General features: G+C 36.9%; 1 protein-coding gene across 1 annotated transcript in view; it reads right to left on the bottom strand.

The window, feature by feature from the left end:
- Positions 1 to 18,407, bottom strand: part of DENND1A (DENN domain containing 1A) — a 225,181-nt gene extending 206,774 nt beyond the window's left edge. Inside the window, exons 1-2 of the mRNA XM_009280582.2 lie at positions 18,369 to 18,407; positions 11,979 to 12,049 (exon numbers count right to left, since the gene is read on the bottom strand). Coding sequence (XP_009278857.1) covers positions 11,979 to 12,049; positions 18,369 to 18,385 — 88 coding nt within the window. The 5' untranslated portion in view covers positions 18,386 to 18,407. The remainder of the gene's footprint in view (positions 1 to 11,978; positions 12,050 to 18,368) is intronic.
- Between the last annotated feature and the right edge of the window lie 6 nt (positions 18,408 to 18,413).

Raw genomic sequence — 18,413 nt, 5'->3', positions numbered from 1 at the left:
CTTGTCTAAGCCGTGAGCCGCCAGCTTCTCTAGGAGAATGCTGTGGGAGACGGTGTCAAAGGCCTTGCTGAAGTCCAGGCAGACCACATCCCCAGCCTTTCCCTCATCCACTAGGCGGGTCACCTGGTCATAGAAGGAGATCAGGTTGGTCAAGCAGGACCTGCCTTTCATGAACCCGTGCTGGCTGGACCTGATCCCCTGGTTGTCCCACACATGCCTTGTGAGCGCCCTCAAGATGAACCGCTCCATAATCTTCCCCGGCACCGAGGTCAGGCTGACAGGCCTGTAGTTCCGCGGGAACTCCTTCCGGCCCTTCTTATAGATGGGCGTCACATTGGCAAGCCTCCAGTCGGCCGGGACCTCCCCCGTTAACCAGGACGGCTGATAAATGATGGAGAGTGGCTTGGCAAGCTCCTCCGCCAGCTCTCTCAGATGTTACTTTAGTTGCCAGTGAAGAGCAACTTTAGAAGAAAATCTCATACTTAATGCAAAGGAAAGTTTTGGGGGTTGTGTTTTGTTTTGTTTTGGGGGGGAGTTTGTTTGGTTTTTTTTCACTCTGCCATATTTTATTACAGTCTGATCCTGCCCTTCACCACAGGCCAGTTCTGTTCTACCATCTCTTCAACTGTTTCACATATCCTGGTATCTTTCCCTACTTGCTTGCACTGTCCTAGTGTCATATTCACAAAAAGATAAAGCACATGATTTAAATAACATTAAGTCAAATATGAAGCTTACAAATATGAAAAGTCAGAAGCCTGATTCTACTGTCTACCTATACTGTGATACTTAATCAGCTATTTTGTCTTCACATTTTAGCATTTGCTTTGAGTCTGCATTAATTATTTTTGATAGGTGTTTTTCCACAGAGTGATGATCTGGTTTTAGAATCTTTGGAACAGAAGATCTCAAGGATCTCAAAAGTATCTTACAGGCCAACTAGACATAAATGAAGAGTAATTATTTACTTAAGAGATAAAATGATGTAAAAGTCAATTCAAAAAAAGGTAATGTTACCACTATTTATATTCATAACTATGTGGTTTCAACATAAATGACTTTTCAAAGGAACTAAAGATGGGATCCAGTTAATCCCAGTAGAATGCAATGGGAGTTGTGAGTGTAATTCCCTTCACCACCATTTAAAATCCTAGCACAAATTTTAAGTGTGGAAATTCTTTTGGCTACAATATCCAACATACTGTTTTAAAAGTACTCACTGAAAGTTGGGGTTGGTTTTTTTTTTTTTTCCTTCCCTAGGTGCATGTACTGTAATAGTTGATGAAGTCTGGGGCAGACCACACATTTTTGGTGCGGTAAATAGGACCCTTCACTCCTGCTCCTCATCTTTTAACTGTGGCGCCTTCCACCCTGATTATGATGTTCTACAGGGTACTTCTACACAGTCTTATATTATTTGACTATCTACAGTATGCATCATTTGTTTTTACTAGTTAGTTCATCAAATTAGAAAACATTACTCTCCAAAGAGCCAGTCATGGAAGAGTTCAGAAAAATCAAAACCTCCTTAAATATTGGGGGTTTTGAGGGTTTGGTTTTGGTTGGTTTTTTTTTAAATCCCTAGGGAAGTATAAACAAATGAACTCTCCGGACTATAACCCATTCCAGATAATAGATTATCACTATCAGTTGTTCTCACCCCTCCATCCAAGGTTATCATCCTTAATACTGTAGTTCAACTTCCTTGGTTTCTATCCCATTCTTCCATTAAATAAGCCCTATTAAAAAGTATATCGAAAGCTGTTTCCATCTAAAAAAGACATAAAAATCATCTTCCTAAGAGCCAATAATCTATCAGCATCTAGAATTTTGACAAATGGTTTACCAAAACTTGGTAGCCCCAGCAGGGCCAAAAAACTCTTTACTCATCAGTCAGGATTCAGCAGCATTCCCTTAGCATTCCTTCTCCCCTCTCCAATGATGGAATCCAGTGGAGAGCGAGTGATACACCTTGTTCACAGATAATGAGTATGTTAGGATATTAACAGAACATAATACAGTTCTTTATGATTAAAATGTGTCTTACCACTGTTATTCACAAACACTGCTACAGGGAAATGTACCACACGCTGACCCTTCACTGTGAATCAGCATGCTACAGCATTTCATGTAGAATACTGCAGGATGAGCCTTGTCTCTGGTAGCACAAAATGTGAGGTTTGGGATTTGGTTTGGTTTGGTTTTTTTACAACCATTGCTGAAGCAAAACAGTAGTCTTGAATTAATTTTACACTTATTTGACAACAATTTAACCTCGAATCATCTTTCTTTCTAACTCTATTTCAGTCTTTAAAAAAAAAAAACAAAAAAACCCACACAGAAAAAAAAAAACCCACTCCCAAAACAAAACCAACAAAAAACCACAAGAAAACCTGACAAGGTCTCTTTTTGTTCATGACAAAAAAAAAAAAATCACACCAAAGAGAAGCAGACCAATACTGCCTCAGGCACTCCAATAGGCTTCTTTTTGAATTAGAGTTTACATTCTCTTTTTGCAAGGAACTACCTAAAACAAAAAGAACCAGTAATAAAAATAGATCTAGTTCATCTTTTGCTTTACCAAATTTGCGTTGCTTGCATGTTAAACTTAGAGCAGTGCTCTGGGTAGAATTACTGACCTATGTGTGAACAGACTAAACACGGACACAGTTTCTAAACTCCAGTATTTCTATTGAAGACACTCATAGGAAGCATCAGTACAGCTGTGGATGGACCAAACGTCAGTCATTTCTGGGATGGTGCTTACAACATTAGGCAAAACCCCCAAAATAGCTATTCTTAATCTACACGGAGTCTACCTTAAAGTCATTACTTCTTTGTTTCTTTTTCATCTGAATGACACTCTAATTAAAAGTTCTTTACAGAAATGTCTATATCTAGATTAACAGCTGATTGCAGACACATTAAGCTTTAAGCAAAAGTTAACACTCATTAATGAGATTACCTGTTGTGATTAAATAAGGACAAACAAAACCAAACCACCTTGGAAAATTTTGTGACTGAGAATGAACTAAAGTTAAAATTACTCCCTTAAATAAAGTCACACACACACCTTCTTTAACAACACTTTTTTTTACTCTATTCAAAGTACAATCTCTTTACAGTTACTGGAATAACAGCCCTACTCTTAAAGGAGCACATTAACAGAGAGTTAATTGCAACAAGTGCTTCATCAAATTCTTAAATGCTTCAAATGCTGAAATATTAAATGTTTCAGCAGTATTTGGTATCTAAATTGGGTCTCTCAAGAACTCTTTAAAAAGAGCAACCACTCAAACTCCTCTATAAATTCAAGGAAAACTATAAGTACAGCTAGTGAATGAAAATAATTTGTTAAAATCACTAAAAAAACCTCCCTAAAGAAGTTTCAGTTTAGCAGTTAATTTCAACCTGCAGTTAAAAAGGCACTAGCTGTCAGTCAGTTTTCTCACCCAACTCTATCATGAAAAGAAAAACTGACAGATCACAGGAGCTTGCCTTTGTAAACCAATTCGGGAACTTTCATGCTTCTTATTTGTTAGGTTAAAGGTTAAATTGCTGACCTCTGCCCTCCTGCTTAGCAGCCTTTCCCTTTTTCTGTAAAGCTTTATTTTGGGGCTGTATTTACATGGATTAGTCTCTTTTCACGCTAAGAAGGAATCTGTTCACAGCCAAAGCCTTAGTTCTGGTTGTACAAAAAGCAGTCACAATTATTCAGCAGCAGACAATGACCATATTGTGGATTTACAAAAAAACCACCTCAGCCATGGCAAGTTCTGTCCTTGCTGCACAAAACAATAGAAGAAAAATCTTATCAAGCATTCAAGAGAAAGCAAACAAAGCAGGCCCACTGTGAACTTGATGAAGATGTCAAGCTCCTCTAAAAAAATATAAATCAACAAAAGAGTTAAGTCTTGTGAGTAAGACTTTCTGTGCTGAATTTTTCTGTCTAGTTAAACAGTGCCAGCAGTAGCAATATAGTGCAGACTAGTAAATACTTGTGAAATAGAAAAGACTGTAGACAGAAATAGTTAAAACGTGAAGCAAAAAGGACAAACAGATCTCTTCTCACAAAATAACTTACAGAAATGGAAGAACATTCAGTTATACTTGATATTAACATTTTTGGGTTTTATTAAATCTCATATCATCAGCTAAGAACACCTAAAAAATGTGTTAGATAAAATTTATGATGACTTGCAATATGACAGATTCTAATATTTTTAATAGAGTGAGTTTCTCTTCAAATTGAGTTATGTATTTCATTTATATTGTAAAAGCCAAACTATGAACTGTCTTTAAACAAAACAGTTCAGACACTGCTACTTATTTGATCTGGACACTGCAGTCCTAGTAAGTTGTTTGTGAAAATCTTCCACCTTGTTTGTACTTAGAAGAAAAGCGATCAAATGGAAACAGAAAAACAAAACAGCAGCTTAGGAGAATTAGAATTCCCAAATACTACCTATCTACTTAGATTTGGTTACTTTTCCAAGCCTGCTTTAGGAAGTTAGGTGTAGCAACATAACACCGTAAAGATGGGATAGGAAAACTTGCGATACGTGAATTACAGCACATGTTCAACAGAAAGCCCTTATTTAATGGAAACAGACCTGAATTTTGCACTTCCTTTGTTATTCCTAAACCTTTAGTATGTTATTTATTGCTCAATACAGAACAGGCAAACTTCAACCAGCAAAATGTTTTCACCATAAAAAAAAAAAAAAAAGGTTGCTCTGAGAGGTGCACCGGTAAGGTTTACAAACTTTTGAATGACCAACTCTTAACTTAATCCTACTCCAGTAACTTTGCTTATGTTCAAGAAAATACTTCATCTCTATGGGAGTTACTGCTCTATTATCTGAAATTACAACATATGACAAAAAGATAATGATAAAGAGTAGCAGCATGTCTATCTGCAGAGACAGAAACCTGCTAGCTCTCTCTACCTGTGAAAGTCCTATCATGGAAAACATAGTGACAACTGTAGAATAATTTTAGGGCCCAAGCACATCATGACTTCTCCCAATAGAGTTAAGGACTTCGATTAGTTTAAGTTATAACATTTGTGATCTACTGGGAAGGAGGGGAGGGAGGGAAAGAGCTATTACAACACAAAGCTAGAACATGAAAAGTAAAGAAGGAAGTACTTAAACTACTCACAAGCTTCTAGTAGGAACAAGATTAGTAGTACATGCTACTCTCAGAGCCAATTCAAATGCAAATTTCATCCTTTCTCTCAAACAATGATAAACTCCCTCAGAGTTAATAGTTTCCTTCTAAGATTCATCTCCCTTTTCAACTTAGTGGTATGTTTTCGAGAAAAGAAAGAAGCACATGGCAAGTCTTACAGCAATATCTTTTAAATTCTGTCATAAAAGAAGTAGTATAAACTACATTTCCTTTACTAATCCAGTGAACATTTGTTAAACTGACACACTTACACTTTGTCCATGCTATCGCACTTAGGCTTCTAACTTACCATGTTTTAAAAAAAAAAAAAAAAAAAGAAGAAATAAATCCTTTAGCTGTACTAAACCATTTTAGCTTTTTCCTTGAACACACAGCAAGAATTTATGCTACACTCACAAAAAGATGAAAGATGAGGTCCTTGGGGAAAAAGGCCTTTTGGCACGCTACATGGTAAAGCTATAGATTTGACATACTTTTATAATGTCTGCTTTGGCGAGAACACAAAAACCCCATACAAAAGCATGCTACGTCCTCCCAGACAGGGGTGTGTGGGGGTGTCTTACTTGTGAGCATTTACTTTCAAATCTTCATACTTTAGAGACTATTTTGATCAGCTACGTTAAACTAACAAATTCTCTTTTTCTACATGAACAGTTTGACAGTTAGACTACAATTCTCCTCACAGCCCCATCTAACGAGAGAGGATCTTTGGCTGAGGTCCAGCAACATCCTTAAATTTGTCACATCATATTTCTGATGAATGATCTGCAGCAGTTTTAAGATCATAAAGTGCTTTGAAAATTAAAAGAAAGATTTCTTAAGTAGTTAGTATGCTTTCACTTTCTTTATATAGGTATTTAAACTAAAATTGCTAGTAGATTCTTTCTACTTCTGCATCTCAAAAAACCCCCAAAACAATATTTTAGCTGGTTTAAAAAAAAGAAAATGCAGTTCCAACGCACTTTACTCTACTTGCAAGCATACAATATGTCAATAGTATAGAACTGAATTTCTAGAAGTGCTTAAGCTAACTTAAGCAGTTATAATTTGTAAAAGAAACAATACAAGTTCTTTGTAATTTACTACCTCAATTTCTGTGAAGTTTTACTATTATGAGATGCCATGACAAATCGCAAGGCCTCCATTAGAAGGACTTCACAATCTCATAAAATGCATTTTCCCTTCCTTTACATGAAGTTTAAAAATGGGAAAAGAAATCCAGTAAAATAGTAGTATTTCATACAAAGCATCTATTTTGATCTCAAATTATCCACTGCATTTAACAATTCCAATGAATGAGAGAAGATCACGCACCAAAGACACAGACTTAGCATCAAAACTTATTAAGGTAAGTTAAAACTGTAATCTGTAGCTTCAGTTTAGAATGTCCAACATTATTTGCTTAGGAATGTGCTATTTTATGGAACACACACTGCCCTAACGCCAGAGAACTTAGCAATTCCAGCTAAGATTTAAATGGGTACCCTTTTAGCTTCTTGAATTTGAGAAGCACTATAGACATCAGTGATGAAACAAACAGCACAGACATCCTCTGCTGCAAATATTTTGGTATCACTGAGTGTGAAAAGCACTGAAAAAAAAGTTTGGTTTTAAACATTTTTCTTAAACTAGGGTGAAGAGTAAAACATAACATAAAGCAGTATGCTAACAAAAAGACGTTAAACCTTGCATGTAGTGTTCAGAAGTGCTATAATAATTATTTTAGTGTCAACTAAAGCATACATTTACTCATTTCTCCCAAGTCATACTTCATTACTTAAGTATCACAGCAGAAGGGCAAAACTAATGCAATTATAGATGATGTCCAGAATATATTACTGGTATCTGCTGGGCAATAAGCTGTATTATTATTCCCCTCTATCTATGATTTTGGAGGGTCTATTTTATCTAATTCCTGAAGCAAAGTTAACTCCTATCAGTGAAACCTCCAAAATAATCATGATAAATCTAAAAACTTTTTGTTTGGTTGTGTTTTATTTAAAAGCAATACACCTGGATTTAGCGAGGCAGATGGCCTCCTTATATCTAAGTGATAAGGAAAGTTAGAAATTCTCCTACTGTCAGAACTACACAGCACTAAAATGCATAAAGGCAAAGACACAAACCCCACACATAGGCCATAGAATATTAAAGCCTTATATGTGAATTAGAATTTGTCTTAGTAATGAAATTTTTAAGTCCGAACAATCTCTCTATTCACCTGGAATGGCTGAAAGCCAAAGTTACCAGCCATGCTTGTCAAAGAGTTGGCTTTGTTGTGCCCATCTGTACAGTATTAGCATCTTACTCCATCCCAATTACACCACTGCACAAAAGGTACCTGTTAAGACTATTTAACGTAAGTCAGCCTATTAGCCAGGCTTCTATATCAGCCTTGGAACTGCACCTTTTCCTCTGAGTCACAGTCATTACCCAATACTTACCTGATACTACAAAGGAAAGAATCAAAGTATCAACACTATAAGCTTTAGTCACTATTTTCCTGTAATAATATTCCATTTTTTAAATGAAACCATTACTATTTTTTCCTGTCTTCCTGAAAGTAAGCGTGTGGGAGTTGGTGAGAAGCACTAGACTTGCAAAGTTCCTATGCTTGACATACTTATACTTGACACACACAACACAGATTTCTCACTAGGTAACTCCCATGTACTGTCACTGTAAAGATGCAGACTCCATTCTTTCTATTCTATTTTGCTGCCCTGGACTTTTGGTGAGAAGACATCAACTTTTTATCAGAAGAGGGTATGGACAAGAGAACAGTGCTATTTGATAAAACTGAAAAGTAGAACATGTAGAGCATGAATGAATGCATCACTGAAGTATTAAGGGAAGAAATTCTGAATTCCAGACAGCCCAAATTTAAAAAAGTAAAAATATTTTAAAAAAGAAAAAAAAAGAAGAGTGGGAACAAAGTTAAGATAAAAGCAGTTTTGTATTTTCATTCAATTTTAGGAAGTCAAATGTTCTTTCAAAAAAAAAAAAACAAAAAAAACAACCACCAAACCACACACACTAACTTAGATTCAATTAGCTAAGGGGAATTCCCAGCTTCCACGGAAAACACAACCGTAAGACAAAAAACTGGTTTGGTAATTGTCTTCTCCTAAGGAAATACCTTCTTAATAACAAATATTCATCTTAATGTTGCTAGTCACAGTTGCAGCTATCTTGCTTCACAGTTCTCAAAACAAAGATATCACATTTACATAAAGTGACCCAATAAGAAAAATCCGTTAAGTCCCCAAATAAGATCTATGAATATAACAAAGAAAAACACAAACACAGCTTTTAGATACAACTGAATGCTGGAATTGTATAATATACCAAAGACTTCATGTGCCAGAAATATACAAATCACCAATGCTGAGCACAGATGATCAGGATCTTAGGACGAGAGGAAATGGCCTCAAGTTGTGCCGGGGAGGTTTAGATTGGACATGAGGAAAAATTTCTTTACTGAAAGAGTGGTTAAACATTGGAACAGGCTGCCCAGGGAAGTGGTGGAGTCCCCATCCCTGGAGGTATTTAAAAGACGTGTAGATGAGGCGCTTAGGGACATGGTTTAGTGGGCATGGTGGTGTTGGGTTGACAGTTGGACTCGATGATCTTAGAGGTCTTTTCCAACCTTAATGATTCTATGATTATTTCTACACAATCTAGAGGGGAAAGGACAGAGAGACCACAGCTGAGCTGATCCAGTGATCACTTCCTTTCTCAGTTCACACATTGCATTGTGGTTTGGCAGAGTTCTGCCTGGATTAGAATAAAACAATGTTTGCTTTTTCAACTTTTTTGGTTTCGATTAAGTTTTCTCTTCATACCTTAAGAGTACAAAACATCCTCCAGATGTTCCTGAAGCTTACATTTCTAGGAATCAAATCTTAGGATCAGAGGATAATTTGGGCTGGAAGGGACCTCGGGAGGTCTCCAGTCCAACCTCCTCTCAAAGAAGGGCCAGGTGTGAGGTCAGACCAGGTTGTTCAGGCTGCGATCCAGTCAGGTCTTGAAAACCTCCAAGGATGGAGATTGCACAACCTCTCTGAGTGACCTGGTCCAATACTTGACTGTCCTCTTGGTGAGCACATTCCCGATACTCAGTCAGAACACTTCTTGATTTGGTCTATGTTACCGCCTCTTGTCCTCCTGCCATGCACCACTGTGAAGAGCCTGGATATCTCATCTTGATGAACTCCTCATAGGTATGGAAGGCTGCTATTCAGGTTCCCTGAAGTCTTCTCCAGGCTGAACAAGCCCAGCACTCTCAACCTCTCCTCACGGTGCAAGTGCCATAGCTCGCTCACCATCTTGGTGGCCCTCCATTGAACTTGTTCCAGTTTATTGATGTCTTTCTTGGAGCCCAGAACAGATTTTTTTCCTTCTGCAGTCAACTGTCTTGGTAACTAAGAGGGAGCCTTCTATATGATACTCAATGGATAATGCTGCTTTAATTAATTTCAAAAGTTATTAACCAAATGAACATTTAATTCAAGATTGTTAACAATTACATGAGCAATGAGGCTACTTGAATGTACAATTGTCTGTCAGTAGTTAATAACACCAGTCAGCATCTCCCATTTCAGCAAGATGCAAGTGAACTATGAAATATATTAAAGCTTTTAATTGCAGTTGATATTTAACAGTCACATGGAAAACATCCTTTGCTACACAAACTTTTGAATAAGAGAAAATAGAGGCATGTTTTACCATCCCACAAGCCAGAATCTCCCACACTAGGACTGTTACAGCTTTGGAGCAATTCATTCTTCTCAAGACCATGTCAGAAGATTGATATAAGAATTAAAAGCATTGTAAGTGATCAATAGCACTATTATACTAGACAGGAACTTCAGAAACAGTTGTCTTAGTTAATTTTGGGATCCATTACATGGGAAGAAATAGGTTTTTTTTAAACATGCCTGATAATTTGTTCCTTATACACCTTTTATACATTTTGCTTTTCTTAACAGTAACTGCTCCTTGCCATGTAACATACATTCCCTGACTGCAAAAAAACCAATTGATACATATTCTTGGTCTTCTGGCATAGAACAGCTAGTCATGAAGTAGAAAAGACTACGTGGAGGTCTCTAGGTCTATATTTCTACAATGGTGATTTGCCTGGGATACAGCATAGCTGTTAAATACAGTTGACGCTGCAGAGAACCAAACAACCTTCATTTAGAACAGGACAGAATATTTGGGGATACACAATTCTAAGACCTCCTAAGAGGCGCCCTTAAATATATAAAAAAATTGGCTGGGAAAAATCTTTTAAAAGATTATTCAGAGAGAATTAATAACTTCAGAATAAATGAGTTGTAAAAACAATTATTAATTTTTTTTTTTTACTCACTAAAACAATTTCTGAATATTTTGCACCTACAAGTGCATACAACAAACCTAAAAACACAACTAAGTGAAACTCCCACAGAATCAGTTGGTTTATAGAACAAAATGTATACTAAATTCTCCAATTAAAAACCTGTAAAGTAGTTTCCGTGCTTTTTAACCCACCTTCCCACAGCAGGGAATTAATCCCTCCAGGGGGATGCAAACGAACTTCAAAGAGAAGATTATACCCAGACACTAGTACTGTACAATGTAATGTTTATGGTCAAATTTGTTCAGATTTTCTGGCACTGGAATCCAGGTCAGATGTGCAGAAACAAAGACTAGTTATTAAAAGGGCTCCTGCAGTTACATCAAATAGTCGTGATGGCATATAGCAGTAGGACAAGCCAAAACTGTACTCCAGTTACAACTCCTATGGAGGCTTTGGCAGTAAATGGAAGAGTTGCAGCTATTTGACTTTTGCTGGTTGTAACAAACAAATACAGATATAAAAGGAGATAAGTGGCTTTCCAGTCAATAAAATATAAAAATCCCTTCCATTGGTTCATTATACCATATATACAATACACACATGATCATTTCATAAAAGATAAAAGAAATATTACTTCAGCATATATTGACTAATCATAATTATTTATTTTTGACATCCCTCCTTTTCCTAACATTCTAGAGACTGATCTCTCAAAACAGTACCTTGAACTAAATTCTGGGATTACGAACTTCAGCCTTTGCTTTTCCTGCTTATTTGATCAAGTTCCTCAGGTTTAGAAAAAAGTGCAATCAAAAATTCACAAGTATACTTACATGTTGGTGTCAGCAGTTATGGGACTTCTCTAGCTTAAACATAGGAATACTTGTCAGAAATAATATTACAGAAAAATACTTTTATAACTATGGCTCGATAACAGTGTTTGGTAAAAATAGTTAACTAAATTATAAGCTGTGTTCATGCCTTATTTCTAGGTAAAATCATTTGATCAAAGGAAGAATTCTGAGAACAGATAAAAATACTTCTGTAGACAAGTAAGAAAGAAGTAAAAAGAAATTCCACGCAAGAAGTTTTACAGTATTTTTTTGTTTTAAAACTACCCATTCCGTATATGAGCAGCAAATACAAATTTGAATATGCGTTTACTTTTTCAATCTAATGAAGTAAGAGTTACTTCTATTTTAAAAGACAAAAAAGGCAAAAGAGTCAAGGAAATCAGAAAATTGCCCATAATCAGGGACAGAGGCAGGAATTTCTCATTATTAGTCCTAACTGTAAAAGATTCCACAGAACCAGTGATTAAGATATCTTTAAAAGCTAGAACAGCATAATATTAAGTGTACTTCATTATCTCACAATACGTGGTTCTTAAGAATACTTTTAGCCAATAAATAGGTAGAATTACAGTGCAAAACAGTACCTTTCCCAATGCAACTGATTCCTGAATAGGTTACTTCTGCATACACTTCAAAGGTAGTTTCTGGATTTTGTCTGAAAGAAAAAAAAACAGTATTTAGCACATTGAGAATTTTTTTCCAAGTGTGCTTTCAATTACTTAGTCAAAAAGGGTTCTAAGAATGCATACGTTACAATGACAACTTGATAAACTAGATTTCTTGTTTCATAATCTGATGATTTCACATCAGATCTTTCTGCCTTACTAGTATGTAACAAGATATGACTGAAGCTCAGATGAGTTAGTATGAACAGGGTGTCTAAAACTTTTACAGAGAAAAAAAGAATTAAAACAATAGAAATCAAGCACACGGAACCTTTAAGCCAATTCAACTGTTGTGACTAGTCTGCATTTCTAGGTACTCAAATATCACAGGCCTATCATTCAGAACTTTGCCAGAAAAATAAAACCATGCCTTTTATATCAATTTTCAGAATGCTACTCAGATAGAGAAACAACACTTATTTCAGTTCTTGGCCACAATAGTAATTTTGATTACGTGTGCAACTTGCAAAAGCAAGTTCTTTTTATTTCACCTTTACTTTCAAATGAGAAAGTAAATCACCTATGTGCTAAATACAGGGATTTTTTTCAGGAAAAAAAAAATCCTGAATATGCTTTTCTCTTCACCAAACTGAAAACCGTCACATTGTCCAGCAAGGGACAAACAACCCAGATTCCCATTTTCATTACTGTGACCCTTGAGTTCAACTTCATGACACCTATTTGCTCAGGAAACAGGAAAAAAAAAAGAAGCTGCAGTCAAGAGTATGCAAAGTCATTTTATGCATACTTTACTGGAAAACTTAAGAGGCTGTATTTAGGATGAAGACACTTCCCCTCTTTAATACCTGTCAAAATATTTCTCTTTGTCAAAAAAAAGGCCATGCTGAAGAATATTACAAATGGACAAGGTTTCACCTCATGAGACTCCAGAGTCTTAAATCCAGAAAACTGCCAGATGCATGCGAAATAAGGAAATAGGTGCGATAGTAAAAAATTATACCAAATCCAGCTACAAAATGTAAATGAAGCTTGAGGAAAGAGAATTATTCTGCTCCAGAACTGTAAATATACCAGTAATAAAAAGTTAATGACAGAAGACTTAAAAAACCCCTAATATTTAATGTACATCTTCAGTTCTTACTAATATAACTCCATAAGTGACGCTCTGGAATTACATTTCATAAGGAGTATGTAAAGTTAGCAGGTGATTATAACATAAAGCGTATCTTGAGTTAAATTCTTGACTCTAACAATTTTAGCTACTCCAAAACTTTTTATGAGATCAAAGAGAATCACACATTAGACTGCAGTTGTTTACTTACTGAAATAAGGATTTTGTAAGTCTGAACATGTGACATTTTATTCTTAGACTTTCTGGTTAAAACCAAGAATCAAAATTGCATAATTACTGCTCTAAATTTATGGCTGCCTGTACAGTGATAATATTGTCTCCTATGTGTTAATGTAAACTATCTAACATTAGAAAATTGTTGAGGTATAATTACTTGTGAATTTCGTTAGCTGCCTTACAGCTAAGGATGAAAATAACGACAAAACCCATGCGTGCGCTAGTATTCTACCTGAATAATAATTTTAAAAAAATGAAACTCATCTTACGTAGCATCTCAAACCAAACATGTCGAGGAGTTCAGCCTACTCTTCAGAGAATTTCTATTATTTTTAATCCTACTTTAACACCAAAAGGGATTAAACAAAACATTTCTAACCATGCCACGGGCCCACTTAGTGTTACTCAAGTGGCTCTAAGCCAAACCCCACACCTTTTAAATTGACATAAAAGCTACCATTGGTTTCAGTAGCATATGATCACACTCTACAGTTTTACAGAGCACCTCTCAGGAGCAACAATGGTTCACAATTCAATTAATGTTAATTTAATTTGCCACCAGTTCCAAACTGATTTGTCTTAAGTAGCCATTTTTCAGAAAACTACATTCATAAGTTATGAGAAAAATAAAATCAACAAATCAACTATTATTTTCCAGTATAAACCGAACTTGCATAATTCTCTCTGTGCTACTTAGAGTTGCTGCATATAATCTGCTTCGAATATTGAGATTCTTAGCTACATTCCTACAATCATGGTACAGGATGAGGGTGAAATGATATCCACGTAACACCAAAAATGTATTTTTCCTTTCATACATATTGCTGTGCAGCCTTATCTTACCCTCCTTGTTTTTGTCTTTATTTTTAGCACCCTGTTTCCTTAATTAAAAGTTTATAAATTTTATAATATTTTACAGCTAATGGATAAAATAACAAACACCTTTTTAGTATTATGTTAGGGTCTGTGTTCAAATTCTTTAGTGAAAAGACTGTATAACACAGCTGGCAAGAGCACATACTACATACCAAAACTTTAAGACAAAAAGACATCACATTTTGTATTTTAACATTCCATGACAAATGCCCACTTATTTCTATGAACAGTGAAATTAAAGTAGCTTTGCCAAGTCAGAAACTTACTATTAAAGGCTGCATTCAACAAGCTAACACCTCAGTATGAGAATGAAGTCATTGTTGAATTCTGAATATTTTATAACTTTTCAGTGGAATTAAGGAAACAAGTCACTATGAGACTTCATACAGTTCGCAAATATAGCATAAACATGCATCATAATATGTATATTTTGCAGTCCATTTTTATGACTATTAAACTACCCTGCAGACATCTAATGCCACCTGTGCATTGTATTGAAACCTCAACACACTGAAATCATCCACAACATTATAACCTTAAACACACACACACACACAGAGTTTTCTTTCCTCCCAATAACCACTTAAAGACCCATGGTCAGTTATCAAGTGAACATACAGATGCAATAAAAAATATACACAGGACATGTACAAAAATACATAGCACCCCATCTACTTGATAACTGGATAATTTCAGAAGGAAATGCAATACTTTTCTGTAAATAGAAATTTAGGAAGGAGCTCTATGAGAAAAGAATGCTTTTGTGCTAAATGCTAGTTGTATGAATTACTTCAAATCTCTCTGATGTAGAAATAGCTTTAGTATCAAAGCAAAGAAATTAAATTTTACATTGAAGTAATATCTTAAATAAGATATTTATTTACCTTTACAATCAAAATTATTAGTTTTTACCAAACTGCAAGAGATTTGTACAGAATAAAATTAAATAAAGTCCTTCTCCAAAGCTGTATGTATGGAAGTACATACCTTACATATCTAAAGCCTATTTCAATTCTGTCAGCAGCATTTTTTTCTACACATAGGAAAACTGAATAGCACTTATGACAGAAAGTATCATTCTACTTAAAAATTGAGGCATAAGAGAGGAGCCTGACACTGATAATTAGTTGTCTGGTAACAAGACTAACTTGCTCAACTCTTGCAGAAAAAACTTACTAGCAGAAATCTGTAATTGCTAATTCAATTCAGAAATTGCACCTCAATCTCTGATTAATTTACAAATATTTAACTTTTTCTGCCTGGTATTCCCTAAATAGATATTACATTTCAGTATATAGCAAACTTTATGTTAAATATCCAGAAGCATTCCCAGATTAGTATTAGGGATCTCTTCTGTCATCACTGAAATACAACCACCTCTGGAAAGGAACATGCCAAGTTTTTTTACGGTGCAATGCAATTCTGTTGAACAGATTGATATTGACACATTATTTAAAAAAAAAAAAAAAATTCCATTCTTTCTTGTAACGTCTTGAGTACTGAAGGCTACCAAGAAGTGATAGCAGCCAGGTTAAATAGATTAAGATTAAGATCTTAAAATAGATTCCTATTTTACGTTACCTCACTGGCACAGAGTGCCTTGCATGTACCATATGACATGCCCCAACATGAAGCTTAATCCAACAGTGTAACCCAATACTCAATTTACCTTTTTTCGCCTGCAGCTATACACAAGCCAAAAGCTTACAGGATTGCTGGCAACTTCTTGATTTCTTTCACTTCAGTCTGATGCAGCTACTTTCCTCTAAGCAATCTTTCACTCAAATGACTCATTACTATACATCCATCAAAAATATAACTGACACATATCTCCAGGTTTCATGCAGAGTATATCACAGTATGTGCAAGTGAGTATGTGCCAAGGAGTTTAATATCCCTCATAATTATCAATCTATAGCAAGAAGCAAGAGATCTGACTACTGGATTTTTGCTAGGGCTCCAACACATATTGGCGATGCCACTAAAGGAGACATGCCTCAGTATACCCAATTATAAAATAGTTCTCATTCACGCTCCCACCTGCCCCAGTAAGGGAGCTACTTATCAACTTGAAAATCTTTGCTAGATTAAACATCCAGCTCAGAACAGCAGAGCAGAATAGCCTCTTACTCAGGCTCTCTCATTCTTTACATATTTCAAGATTGTTTTGAAATTTTGTCCTTACTCTACTTGGGCATAGTGTTCTGTCCGAAGTGGAAAAAAGCAATTTATTAATTGTTGCTCAAGGCAAAGTTGCTTAATCACACAACAGACAAAATGCTTTCTCACAGAGTCCAAGAGGAACGAAAAGTAATGGTTACATGGGGTTATCACCTATGTTTTCCTGGTGACAGAGACAGACTTTGGGCTTCGTCTGTAATCTTGAAAGATTGCACAGAAAAAGCCCTAAGGTCCATTGGCTGTAAGAAATACTTCCAACTGCTACATCTCCTCACTGATACCAGTGAGGCTTCCAGTTGAAGCATCTTATCTGAGTGATTACATTCACATTCAGCAAAATGTATGCAAAGTCAAATTAGCAATGAAAAACCCAAAGATGGTAAACACAGCTTGTGGATTCAGTATGTACACAAAAGAAACTACATTTTAAGTGAGCGTCAGCCTTTTAATAGGTTTAAGATAAGGTCATCATAAGAAGTCATTTCAGATCATAATCTTGAAGTGACCACTGCAAGATCTGGAGGTGCAAGTTACAGATATAGACTGCTCTGCTGTCTAAATAGTAACAATGTTACATTCTACCTGTATTTGAATGTAAGCTAAGAGTTTAACTAGTTTCTCAGACTTTGATTTTTTGTAGCAACAGTTGAGAACCCATATACCAAAAAAAGTGCAAAAATTATCCCCACAGTATCTCCCGAAGAAGGAAGGTTGCTTTCTGGAACCAACCAATCACCTCAGTGCTATCATTAAAAGCACTCATTATCCACTTACATTTTCCTAAAACACCTGGCTGAATAGACACACATTTATGTCTATCCAGCCTATGGGCTTGGAAACATGAAGATGTGTCATCACACTAAGGACACTACAACCTATGTCTCCTCCAGTCTCATATTCAAGTTAAACAAAAGAGGTGAAAAGTTAAAGCCCTATGTAATCTTGAAGAACACTATGTTCAAGAAGGAAAAGCAATTGCTCAACAGCACCTACTGAAAGTACTGAGTAAAATACAATCTAACTGGATCTCTCCACTCTATCAGACCTTTCATGGACAAAGATGTCAGCACTGCCTGCTTGGTGATAGCTTTATTACACCTCTACCTGTCTCAGAGGAACTGAATTTGCCTGGAATGGCATATGAATGAACTGAGATCTTTAAAGTGACAATATCAAACATACCAACAGGGCTTACCAATAAATCAACCCCCAGTTTTATGAAAATTAAAAAAAATATTGAGGGCACGGAGCTGCAGGCCCAACACATTAATCACTTGCACTGCTCTTCGCCTTCCCCCAAAGCCCCTTGCTAATGCACTTTCAAGATATCATAGCTAGACTACCCATCCTTACTTTAGCACACTCTAACCTAGGCAAGGAGGCTTTGAACTCTCTCGACCCCACCACACCCCCAAAACAGACGTCACCGGTTCTGGCAATGAAGACTTTCCCATTCCAGCAGCCCCAATCCTCCTTACGGCCTGCACCGATAAAATTCAAACTGCCCTCACAGCCTGGCCCTACGCGCTACCACACGGAGAACTGAAGACAGGGAGAGAGAGAGTAGACAACAGACCAGGTTTGGGCTTGAGGGCGGGAAACGATACTCTCCTCCCCTCCTCAGGGCAGGGGGGACGGGGAGCTCCCCGCCCCGGGGTCCTGCCGCCGAGTTGGGGTTTGACGGCATGGGGCCCTCTGCCCTGCCGCCTCCTCCCTCCCCGGCCCGCGAGCTGGCCTGGGGGGGGTGGGAAGCACTCTTCCCCCTTCTTTCTCCCCCTCTTTCTCGCCCGATCCCGAGGCCTGTAGGCTCGGCCGGGGTCTCGCCCGCGCGGCCTCACAGGGAGCTGGAAGGAGGGCGGGGAAGTCCCCTTCTCGCTCTCCAGAGCCCTCCCGCTTTCCTGAGGGCCTGCAAGCGGGGCTGGAGAGCTCCGGGGGGCACTCACTTGATCCTGGATCCCATGGTCTCTGGGGGGCCGCATAGGCCCGGG

The sequence above is a fragment of the Aptenodytes forsteri genome, unplaced genomic scaffold (assembly GCF_000699145.1).
Source record: "Aptenodytes forsteri isolate BGI_AS27 unplaced genomic scaffold, ASM69914v1 Scaffold68, whole genome shotgun sequence".
Taxonomy (NCBI): domain Eukaryota; kingdom Metazoa; phylum Chordata; class Aves; order Sphenisciformes; family Spheniscidae; genus Aptenodytes; species Aptenodytes forsteri.
The sequence above is the reverse complement of the archived record's forward strand: the minus strand, read 5'-3'. Positions and strand labels throughout refer to the sequence as shown.